This window comes from Vidua macroura, chromosome 5, assembly GCF_024509145.1.
Source record: "Vidua macroura isolate BioBank_ID:100142 chromosome 5, ASM2450914v1, whole genome shotgun sequence".
In the NCBI taxonomy this organism is placed as follows: Eukaryota; Metazoa; Chordata; class Aves; order Passeriformes; family Viduidae; genus Vidua; species Vidua macroura.
Window position 1 is genome coordinate 61,308,729 of NC_071575.1, and position 12,927 is coordinate 61,321,655.

The window sequence follows — 12,927 nt, forward strand, 5'->3', positions numbered from 1 at the left end:
AGACTTTTCTTTTTTAGTAAGAATGAGAATGCTGAATTGCAGTTGCAGATAATGCTTAACTCCTAATAAAATACTTTTTAAAAATACGTCTTCTTTCCCTAAAGTGACAATTTTAAAGCAATATAAAATCCTTTCAATTTTTGTTCAGTTGTAGAAACCTTTCACAGTTGTGGTTAATTGCACTGCAGTTTGGCTAAATGGAGTGGATATACTAAGCATACAAAAATGGAGTTTAATAATAAATTCCATACAGGTAGAATGAAAAAAACCTATGTTTGGTGATTTTAGTATGCAGCTTTCATTGAAGATACTAATTCTGTAGGAAGCCAGTGATAGTCTGGTATTGTTTTTATTTGATATTATTTTGTAAGATTCAGATGTACAATTTTCATAGGTAGACTAATAAAATATAAACGCCTAATCTCCAATTTCTAAATCTTCAATGCACAATTCTAATGAGGTATTTATTCAACAGCTGTAAATACTTAAAGTAAAAAAAGGTCTTTGACATTGCAAAGGATATTTTCATTCACTTCATGCATCCATTTGTTCATCCAAATGTTGATTTTACATATAAATATTTTCATGTTTTGAACTGTTTGCCCCCACTGCACAAATGTAGCAACTGTGCAGTGGTTTATCAGTAATAAAGCTATTGCTTTTCTCTTGCTTGTAAAAATATCTGTTACCCTCTCTGTATTAAATACACGGCATTCTCTTTTGTAGTAACTAATTTGTGCCTATTAAAATGATAGTATTTAGGGTTTTTTTTTCCATCATTGTTGTATTGTTTACTTGTTGCAGACTTTTTTAGCATAGCATTGCCAAGATTAGACATTTTCATCAGGTCAGTCTGTTTTAAAGAAACAACACTATTGTGTTAATATTCTCACAACTTGTTCTTTCACTTCTGTATCAGGATGATGCAGCAAAGATACCAGTCTCTGAGCGAATGGGGCAGAGTCCCTATAGAGTGTGAAGAAAATTGAGTCTTCACTGTATTCCTCAAGCATGGTGCCTTCTTCATCATTCATGCTCTTTTTCAAGTTTGCTGCAAATGCCAGGGCTCGAACCAGAATATCTCTGTTTACACAGCTGTCAAAAAGTAACATCAATGATGGCACCTAGGATATTGAAGAAATAGTCCATACTTAATCACCAGCAGTAAGTAGGTGTAACTAAATCAAACTTCAAAAAATGGAAAAAACTCTGCACCTAAACCATCTAAACCAGAAACTGTATGAAGTCCCAGTATGCTGTGAACTCCTGTCAGAAACTTCAACAGTGTGCACATTTTCTCTTTAGAAAAGACTGGCCTGTGCATCAATGGGCTAATAAATGCTTTGTATTTTCAATCTGCAAAATGAGGCTGTCTGGAAAATTCCCATTTGGAAGAGAGGGTCTGCTTTCCTCCTCAGCCACATTGATTTTGCCCTGAATGTTTTTGTTAGCATATCTGATAAATGAAAAAATGATACACTAAACAGAGAACTGAATATTTAGCTACGCTAACCTTGTTTGAATAATGAAAAGACAGCATTATCTAGACTAGCTTTGTTTGTGGCAGATAGCTCACAAATAAAAGCCATTGCACATTTTAAGGAAGTTACTCTGGGGAGGGGGATGAGGATGCAGCACCATTCCAGCCCCTGACTTTGTTTGTGAGGAACTGAAACTGAAAGAAACCTGTGTGCCAAGGCCAACACAGAAAATGTCACACAAATTTCTCCATGAAGAAATAAGTAAATACGCAGGGAAAGTTCACTTAGAGCACTTAGAGGCAACAGCTTCATTGCTGCATTTGAATAAAGGGGTGGGGATTCCAGTGGAATTTGGTTGGGTTTGGTCCAGTATGTTGGCTATAGAAACAGCAGTTGAGAAGGATCATTTACATTACCGGTTCTATTTGATGGTTTTCAATCCATATACTGACTGTGTGTCTGGAAATGAAGTTTTGGGTTCCTTTCACATAATACAAACTGAAGTTCATGGTATTACCCCTTTGGTGGAAAGGAAGGTTAGAACAAGCTTCTGCAAGTTATCATTGATTATTGGAATGGTACACAGGAAGTACAAGCAATTGTCTCAAAGTGCACAGGTCCCATGCCTCTCCTTCTCCAAGTACAGTAGCTGTATTACACTACCCTCTGGAATAAAGCCCACCCGTGAAAGAATGTGCACTTAGCTACTGATTTTAACCAAGCAGTGTCTAGAATTTATTCTGGAATTGCATATCTATTTCTAATACATTAATTTTTTTCTAGTGCTTGCAATATTTTAACTGGCACACATGTATATATGCTAAAAATAAAATGAAGCAGCAAGAACCTTACTTGAGCTCTGAGAAGATGCATTGTCATGGCTGGGTTTGCAGATAAGTTCACAAGTACTTTCAAAACTTGAATCTGAAGTGAGGAATGTTTAAGTTCATTAAAAGCTCCAAAACAGTAAGTAAAGCGGTAATGGGTATCAATAATATCAAAGTTGACTTGGGGAGGAAAAGGCAAAATGGGTTAACCAATATCTTGAGTATTTTGGTATTGGGAAAACCAAGGTATAGACATATTAGAAGCAAATTCAGATTAACTTAAACATCAAAATCAGGCAAGACCCATAAATGAATCCCAGTAGGCCAAATGCAGAATATTTTTAAAATACAAAGAAGATGGTTAAGTACTGCATTTAAAATTGTCTGAAGCATATACAAATATATCTTTGTGCTTTCTTGGACCTTGTAATGCTAGTCTTTAAATACTAGGAAAAGACCATATTACTTCCTGTACTTAAGTACAATAGGTGTGTTATGTTTAGTGGAAATGTGTTTTTTTGGAAAACTGGTTTTGATCTGATAAAGCAGCACTGATGGTACAACATCTTGAATAAAAACTGAGTTTGGTCCCTAACTGAAGCTTGTTTCAGTATTACAGTAAGTCAAAAATAAGCACAATTTCTACTTGCAGTCACTAAGGTTGCCAGAGGTGACATAAGCATAACGGAACTAAAGTCCATAACTTAGATCACTGCTTGGCATGTTTCCCTACAGAGATTCATGCATCAGTGAAGCCTTTCCCATGCAGGTTCTCCTTGCTCTGTGATGCAGTAGCAATGTTTAGAGCAGAAGAGAATTCTGGAGTTGCTATGGCAAAGGCACAGGGCAATCACAGTGCACCCTGCACTGCTTTGGTAGAGCTGTAGCCTGATGGTTCCACTACCAAGATTCTCTTCCCTCCCCCATTTTTGAATTTATATTGTGAAACTAATATAGATCCATATTTTAGTGCATAAAATCTGTTATCATTAATGAATATTTGGTTTTTCTTAGCACAGTCTAAACCATTTTACCAAAATGTTAAAAAACAAAGCAAGCAAAGCAGCTTCATAAATGGCTTATAAAAATAACACTACACAGTACCTGTGTCCTTTCAGTTCCTTCTGAAAGCAAATGAAAAAAGCATGGAATTGAGTTTATCATCTTTTGGTGGTAGTCACTGGTAACAGACATATTTGTCAATAGCCTGAGTCCAGCTAGCTGCACATCAGAGTTCAGGGGAGCTGACTCAACAGTCCTACAAACTTGAGTAATAAATACCTGGGGAAAGGGGGAGGAAATAAAGAGAGAATAGCTTTTAATAAAAGCATATTTTCTGTCACAAATAGTATCAATGGCCTAGCTACAGTAACATAAATACTTCCTGAACATTGCTGGCTGAATGGCAAAGGTTCTTAGAAACAAGCATGTTTTTGTTTTGAATATTTCAAACATTCTAGTGTCATGATAGAAGCAGACCATACAGCATTATGCTCACTAATCTTCCTGAAACATAGCTTGCTCTGCAAACTTAAATTGCTTTGTCTTCATCTCAGAAGTGACACAGCTACTTTAAGTTGCTTTAAAAATCACTTATAAGTAACTAACATCTTAAATATTGAGAACAAGCTATGGACAAGCTTTGAAATTAAATGCTTTCTCCCAACCCAAATGTTGTGCGTTTACTGGAGCACACTGTGGGAACAGCAATGACAACTGACATTAACTACTATTTTACTAATTTTTCTTCTGGATGACAGTATACAACAAATCTTGGAGTCCTAACTGAGGAAAAAATAATAATTTACCCTTACCAAAGGAGTTATTTTGTACTTATACACCTAGTCAAATATTGACAAGCACTACTTAATAAAAATTGCCTATTGCTAAAGATGCTGCAAACTACCACATGCAGTCACACTACCTTTTTATCAAGCTACTGAAACAAACTAGTAAAAGTCTTCAAATCTGCCTCAGCTCACCACTTGGACACTTCTTGATCTATTGATTAATCAGATAGATTTCTTTTTTCTTGATGTTTAGTCCTTTCATATCCATAGCGTGTACAATTTATACAGACTGTTCTTTTAAGATGGAAGTATCACCTGAAAAATTGGTCTCATACAAATCCAGGGGTTCAATTACTTTTTCCTTCACCCTCACCTAAGGAGTCCTGGCAAGTTCAATCTGCAATCAATCCATTCTGTTAAACAGCCACCGGTGATGTTCTAGGCATGTTTGGAAATCATCTTACCTCACATAATTTTGCTATAATCTTAGCAGCACAATCTCTGTTTAATAGTATTTTGTGAATGCTGAACACAAACTGCCTAGGTTCCTGTATTTTATTTTAAAATTAAATGCCAGTGAAGCAATGCATTTCTAAGTTATCCTTTCAGTCATCCAGATCTGCTGACTTGTACGTCTGTCATCAAAGCATTTTGGCATCCTGGCTTGTATTTAACAAATATGCTGAAGGACCTATACTATCTCTTTGCCTTGGTTACTTTGGTTTTTCCCATTAAGAATCTTACCTGTATCTCTTCCTGATTTTTAATATTCATACTCAAATTATTAAGTGCATTTAGTGCTTTTTCTTTCACTTTGGGAACGCAGTTAGAGAGCATCCCTCCAATAACAGAAAGACCATCCAAATTTCGAATTATATCCTGAAACATAGAAGATATTTAATAGGATTTTTAAAAATTCAATTTAGATTCTGAAGCATTCCCTCAATGTCTCCATATTGACAAAAATTAAGTATGTGAATGAAGAATTCAGAATTGACTGCTCTGTTTAAAGAGTTTTAGCAGATACTGCTTTATTGCTTTACTGAAATTGAGAAGGGTCCTGCTTAGGAACAAAAGTATTAGTTGCTGTTATGTGACAATGGCACATCACCTTTGCTTTTAAAATCTGGTCTGCAAAGCATGCTTAAAGCATTTTACATTAAAAAAAATGAAAGGAAATTACTTGATAATGAGTTAATAGAACAACCGAGACAGATTGCAGTACCTAAAAGTCCTGCCTGAACAGGACAGAATTTCAAGAGGTAGCTTCATATTATTAGAGATTCTGAAACTTTTTCCATTACACTTGTTTTTATTACTGTTTTAATATTTCTCACTTAGACTGCAACTGTCTTTAAAAAAAAATACTGCTCTTAAAAAAAAATAAAAATGGACCAGTGAGCTTTATGCTCCAGCTGCATTCTGTTCTAAGAGATTTATATTAAGAAAGCCATTTTGAGAAGCCAGAATAGACAGCTGTCGTAAGTAGCAAAAAGGGCAGGACCTTGGATGTTGAACTGTTAAAAAGGCATGAAAATTGGCATCCAGCTCAAAGTTTTTCTGCATTCTGTCCAAATGATTTGGAGATGCCTCAATAGTTGTAAAATTGCTAATGTGCAAACAGCACACAACTTTGTGAGTGGCAAAAAATATAGTTTATCTCACTAAACTTTAGATCTGAACCAGAAATATTTAACCTAGTATTCAACCCTTTCATTAACATTACATAATTGTAAGCAACAAAAGATATATTTACACTTTTGAAGTGCAGAACTCTGTATGGTCTTTAAGTGGTCCAAACATTATAATTCAATACATTCTGTGAAGCTGGTGAATTATATTATTTGGGCCAGCAGAAATTAAGGCAAGAAATTAAATGGATTTTAGAGCACAAGCTGTCCTAGCTTTCAGTCCTGTGTCACTCTTTAGCAAAACAGCAGCTCTCCTCTGCCAGATTGGCTGGCATTGGACATTGTTGTTTTCTACAGAACAATACTCACTTGATTTACAGAGAAGGCAGCACTGTTGCTGAGAGTGATTAAAGCTTGCTCTTGAATTAATGGATCATCTGTGGCCTGGAGCAAATGAATAAGTTTCTGTAGAGCATCCACATCCATGGTATGGGTTGACACTGGAGGACTGCTGTCTGTCAATGTTTAGAAATTAAATACTTGATACTGAGTTTGAGACATTTCACTTAGTTGCTACTTAATGTTTTTTTACAAAGCTGAAATTTAGCTCTCAGTTGTAGGACATATTGTTCTAATGTTGTGCCCAATCATCATGTCATGGTAAAAAGACTGTTTTATGACACTAAGATTTCCATCCTTTTCCTGAGTCCTCTAATTACCTCTTTTGAAGGTGGAGAATAAAAGGAACACACAATTAGAGGCTGAGGTGCATTACTTCCTGGTTAACCAATAGCAAATTTCCTCTACAAAATTATTAGGAATATTCACCAAACATGGTTTGGGTTTTTTTTTTGTGTCCTCAAAATGAAATGTGGAAATCTGTCTGGGCACTGTAGGAAACAAGATTTCCAGTTTACAGACTACTACTTCCAGAAATTATAATAATGACACTTTGCTAGTATGCTGAGGTCCTTTGACAAAGTAACAGCCACGATGTTAGGAACTCTGCTAATGAATGGCATCACTCAAAACAACGGAGGAAGGCTTCTGAGTCAGGATGATGTTATGGAGTACCTGACCTTTATAAAAGGGCAACAAAGACCATTTTCAGCCAGGTTGGAGGCAGAATTATTTAGGGAGCTGAATGAAACCCGATCTATGGCTGCTGGACTAGTCATTCCACAGCTTTACTTCGAACATCTAACCAGGTAAACACCACAGTATTCTTTTGGGGGAAAAAAAAAAAAAAAAAAGGGGTCAAAGTTAATTATGATAATTCAAGAGCTCACTTCAAAATAGTTTTTCATCCTCGTCTAAATACTCCATTTATCTTTGAATTATAGGAGGAACACAAATAACTGCAATAACATAAGAAAACACAGTGATCAGATGTACACTTTGGGGACTAATAAAAAAAAAATAGGCTTTTCTACAAATAAACCATGCTCCAGAGTGCTCCAAATCGCCGCACGGCTGTGGAGGGCCGGTACGCAGGGCTGTGGCACCGCCTGTCTCAGGGCGCAGAGCCACCTCCGGGGCCCGAGCCGCGCTGCAGGGCCGCGGGCTGGGAACCCCCCCGGGCCCCGCGGAGCCTCCCCGGCCCCGCCGCACACCGGAGGGGTGAGGCCCGCCCTGCCCTCACCTGCCGGCGGGTCCCGCCTGGCTGCTGCTCGCCGCCCCCGCCGCCCGCCCGCCGCCAGCCGCCATAGGCAGTAGCAGGCGCCGGTCCCGAGCAGCAGGGCCGCCGCCGCCGCCCTCACCGCCGCGCCCCGCGGCCCCCACATCGTCCCGGCCGCGGCTGCGTCGCCCGCGGAAGCCACCGCCCCATCCGGCGCGGCTCGGCCTTTCCCTCGGGCCCTGGCGCGGGGGCTGCGCCCGAGGTGCCGCAGGGATGCCGAGCCCACGGCTCCGTGTGCGGGGCGCGGGAGAGGCTCCGCCGCTGCGTGACAACGATGCGGTGCAGTTTCTGTTTTACAGGAAGGAATCACCCGCGCTCCCGGCCGGCCTGGTCCCGCAGCGCGTTCCGAAACAGGCTTCCCGCTCGGGGAGGCGGCCCCTGGCGGGAAGGGCGGTCGTGCGCCATGGCAGCCCCTGGCGGGGGCACATCATCCCCAAAGTCGGGGACCGCCGCCCCTGGCCCTCCGCCACCCCCTGGGTGTCCAGGCGGTCGGCAGCCTGGTCCCACTGGAGCCGGTGGGACCACAAACTCCCCCGATAACATCTATGGCAGGGAACCATCCGCCGCCTTCCTCCATGAAGGGTCCCCTCGCCCCTCAGCAGAGCCCTGGTCTCGGCTCGTTGCGCCCTTCAGCGCTGGCCCGGGCATTTCACATCCCTCCCACTGCTCTCTGCTGCCCGAGGCATAATTTTGTTCTGCTCCTTTTGTCACTAGCTTGCTTCAAACGATTTATGAAAACTTTAGGCACAGTAACAAGATGGAACAAAGCAATTCTGCTTTATAATCTATGTTAAAATGAGGATTGAAATGAAGACGAACCCGGTGAACTGCACTGGCACTTTCCCTGATACGTTTAACTTCTGTGTTAATTACAGAAGAACCTCTAGATTCCAGCCAGGTAATTCCTTCTTCATGAGTGCACTGGGTGCAATCCATGTTTTCTAACGGCCTGTCAGTCATAAAGATGACACTGGATCATGCTTCAGATATGCTGCTGGATTAGATATTTTTGTTGGCACAGGAGTAAATAGACTTCCATAAAATGTCAAGAGAGTAAAACTGGCACAGGGTGAAGGACTGTGGGGAAAACAGGGTTGGTAGGTTTGCCCTTTGAATTTGCAAGGTGATTCTCTGTGTTTCTATATTTTCCTCCCTGTTTGCTGTGATAAATTGAGGCGAATAATTTGATTCAGCCTTTTTAAGGTCAATTAGAATTTTATTAATTACAGCAAGCAGTAGCAAGCAAAACAGCGCTGGGTGGGTAGGGGTCTCCAAGCCGCCCCTCCTGCAGTGTCCCACACTGCAGTGCCCCACACCCCACCCCCCTTATTCAGTCTCTTTTATAGTTTCTTGGAGGTTTCTTCATTCGTGTCTCTTGCGATAGCGGTGGGCGTAGCTTGAGCATCCCTCTGCATCGTGTCTGCGTTGTGTCGAGGCAGGTGATCGCTGATTTCACAATCGGCTCCGGACAGTGATGGGCGTACCCGGAGCACTCCTACGTGTCCGGTGGCCGTTGCCTGGTGGTCGCTGATTTCATAATCAGCTCCGGCCATCCCCCAACATCCTTAGCCTGTGTCTGCAAAAAAAAGCTAAGAAAAGCTCCCTAAATGGTGATTAATCATACTTGTGGTCTTGCGTTTTGCAATATGTCTATAGCCTTGCAGTTTGTAGCAGTTGCTTCCTTATTGTCCTTTTTTTAGTAAATCCCACAAGATGATGTTTCCCAGCTTCACAGTTGCTTTCCCTATCTCTTAACAAGCAAGCTGGTCCCTTATACTTTAATTTTATATTTTCCCCCTTTAATATTCTAATTCTTTTGATGAACAAACAAGTTACCACAGTTTATCACATTTGCCATGTTCACCTCTGCTTATTACCAAATCTGCAGCAGCTGTTTTTCAGTTTCCTTCAAACAAAAAAGGCACAGTGCACAAATGCAAGTTTAAGAGATATCCTGATATATTTAAGCTGCCAAAATAGACCCCATTTGCAATCAGATATTACAGCCAGGATTTCTATGGAAATACTAATAAAGAGATCTTGAGCCAATTACAATAATTACAGAGCAGTGCTGCCATGTAGACTGAGTACTTCTGGGAGTCTGTCTCTAGGTCATTCTTTGCTTTTTAAGCACAAAAAACCAAAATATAAGATGTCTCAGCTTGAGGTATATTTCTTGATTCAGCACTTGAAAAACAGCTCATATCTACATTTCCAAGCAAAAGCTATAGCATTATAGTTATAGCAGCATTATAGCAGCAGTGAAGTTAGGTTAATGGACTAAAAATGAAAGAATTAAGGATAAGATTAAAGGAAGACTTTGGATGTGACAGCCTGGTCAGAGAGTGAGAAAATGGAATTGGTTTTCTCACAATGGACTTATGAGACCTTTTAGGGAGTTGTAGAGAAATGATGATAACTTGTTAGCATAAACAACCTGCAGGTAGTGTTTTCCTACTCTGTTTTTCTGTTCTTCTCAAGGACTGTTTGTGCGAAAAATGTTTCTATTAATTAGCCAATCAAGTAGAATGTGTCAAACCTAGTTATAAAAGAAGAGAACTTTCATATTAAACCAGCTGTTGTATGAACCAGCCTGCTTGTGGATTTGTATCATTTCTTGCTCAATGGTGACAGGAAGACTCTTTTTAAAAGAACCAGTTAAAAATTACCCTGTGAAAAATATTTTTATCCTTGTTTTTCTTGTTTCTTAGAGGTTGTTGCTTGCTGATATCTAGCCATATTTCTTATTTAATTTAGTTAATTTCTTTATGAAGTTACAGGATACTTGGTGTGAAGATAAATGAGATGATACTGGTCCTTTTATTAGGGAACATCAAAGCTAAGATGAGACCTTTGAACATTTAAAATAAAATAAAATAAAATGGACATTTGCTTAAGTCTTTTTATGATGAGTTTGTGGTTTGGACATAGTCCAAACAAGTTGAAGTCCAAGTAATCTTGTCCAGATAATTTAGGATTCCCTGCTGGATCTGAGAATTTCCTTCCTGTCTGATTTCTGTCTATTCTTATCCAGATTTACTTTTAAACAGTATTCATTAAAAGTCAGGCAAAAACTGTAATCCTGCAAGCACTCTTGTGTGTGACAACTTCACTCTAGTTAGTAGCTGTATTCTTACAATATTAGAAGTAAACATGGATGAAGAGATGGCCTGTGATTTTTCTGCTCTGGGACTCAAATTAATTTTGCCGTGAAGGGTAAATGGCCCAAGAGGTATTAAGAAGAAAGGGTGAAAACATTGGGGATGGACTCTTCCAGATTGCTGAGAGACTTGTAGAAGTCTAATAGAAACAGCCAGACTTGTACAAACCTAATTGCTTAGCATAACTGACACAATTGTTTCCTGTTTTACACCTAGTCCAAGCGTTAATGAAGAGTACTTGAATGAGGATTGCAAGATGAGGTGTTACAATTCCTTCCTTATTTAATTAATATTCTCAAATGTTAAACAGAGGCATTGCATTCCGGTATATCACTGGCTAGATGGGATTTCTTGTGTTGGAGAGCTTTCAAAACACCCAAAGAAGAAGTTGTCTGTTTCTTTGGAAAACGGGTGGGGGGAAAGGCAAACAATACTTGAAATAAAATATGGCAGTCGCATACTGGCTTATCCAGCAGAGGGAGTAGCTTACCAATGTTGGGAATGACTTTGGGAATTTGCCCATAGCAAAATTTGTGATAAAATACCATTTAGGTGTTTGTTATTTAAAATATTGCATGCCATGAATTACAATAAGTGATGCATTTCTATTTTTTTAACATAGTCAGTGGTCAGCTACACCTTGCAAATTACATTTCTGTTAAGAGGATTGAAAAGATGCTATGGTTGGAATTGGTGTGTTGACTAGTGTTGTAAATATTCAGATGTCTAAACTGAAGACAATGACCTTTAATTTTGTCTTCACCCCTTTTCATATTGGTCTGGACTTCGATTCATGGAAACACAGAACAGTTTGGGTTGGAAGGAACCTTCAAAGAGCATTTAGTGCAACCACCCTGCCATGAGCAGCTTGATCAGCTTGCTCAAAATACTGTCCAGCCTGACTTTGAATACTTCCAATAATGGGGCATCCCAACAACTTCTGTTCAACTGTCTTCAGAGATCCCTTCCAATTTACCTTATTGTCTGATTCTGTTTCTACACAGTGTACTGATGAGAGCATGGACAGCTTGTTGAGCTCTTCCCTCTACCTGCCTGCCCTGCTCTCTGCCTCTGCAGGGTGAGGGGCAACTTGACAGGCAACTTGCTTTTTTGCTCTTTGTTCACAGCATGTCTTTGATTTAGAGCCTTCCTCTTTTTCTTTGTCCTCCCACTATACTTCCTGAAAAGCATTCAAGCACAAGCTCTACATTAATTTAGTAACAGCAAGAGACCATGTTTTGAAAGGAAAGTAATATTGCATGCCATGTTTTGACATTTTTACCAGCCACAAGAACTTTTTGTTTATCATTTCCAATAAATATTCACTTAAATAACTGCAATTTGCCCACATACATTAATATATTTTGAATGCTCTTGCTGTATGTGCGCTGAAAGTCCAAAAGTAAATGATCCATGTCCTTTAGCTGAAGGTAGCTAAAGGACAAATGAGAAAAAATGGTTCATTGGTTATTGTGTATTGTTACTAAAAGATAATGTAAAATTGTATAATAAATCAGTCCTGGAAAGGAAATATTTTTAGCTGCATTTTGTTTTCAATGTTGGTTACAGGATCAATTTTTGCCCATTCAACATGCTCTTTACCTCACAGTATTAAACTTGCTTTAGATTCTGTTTCTTATTAAGTAAATAAAATTATCCAATCTTATATACATTCTTTTTTTTTAAATGCACATTAAAAGCAATGAAATTCTTTGTAGGAATTGCTGAAGAAATGCCACTTATTTTACTATCTTAAATTCAGTACTTAGAAGTCTACCAATGGAATTATGCTGATACATGCAATATTACCTTTAAAAATTGAATGAAAGAGAACTGATAAAAATCAATGCCTCTATTTTGCAGTACTTTAAAAGATTCTGGTAAACTTTTGTTTATTTTAATAACTTCATAACTAGATGGTACTTTGCTGTAAATACAAGAAATTAATTTGCAGTTTCTTTTTGCAGGTGCTGCTTTGTGATGTATTTATTGCTCATCCAGAAAATCCACTTAACACTTTTAGAAGAAAAGCTGAGAGAAATAATGGCAAAGGGATTAGATACTTATGATACATACTGAATTATTCTGTCTGTGTGTGTGTGTGCTATGTAGTTTATAATATTGTACTTGGACTTTTAAAATATGCTAATGGTACAGCATCTTCTACGTAGACTGCAACTTAAATGATAATACTGCTTTTTGCAAATATTGATGGCATATAATATTGCAAAAACAGTAAGACAATATCTGTAAAAACATAGAATATATTTTATTTTTATATCCATGAGTTTGGGGGTGGTTGGGGGTTTTTTTGTTTGTGTTTTTTTTTTTTGTCTATAGAGTATTTAATGAATATAGC

At 38.9% G+C, this 12,927-nt stretch overlaps 1 protein-coding gene across 1 annotated transcript; it reads right to left on the bottom strand.

Moving 5' to 3' along the window:
- Positions 1-333: 333 nt before the first annotated feature.
- ARMC10 (armadillo repeat containing 10) lies at positions 334-7,528 on the bottom strand. The gene is made up of 6 exons (XM_053977175.1): positions 7,372-7,528; positions 6,099-6,244; positions 4,843-4,977; positions 3,413-3,589; positions 2,334-2,405; positions 334-1,124 (listed from the first exon to the last, which is right to left on the bottom strand). The coding sequence occupies exons 1-6, from the start codon at positions 7,511-7,513 to the stop codon at positions 873-875; spliced, it is 924 nt and encodes a 307-aa protein (XP_053833150.1). The 5' UTR covers positions 7,514-7,528; the 3' UTR covers positions 334-872.
- Between the last annotated feature and the right edge of the window lie 5,399 nt (positions 7,529-12,927).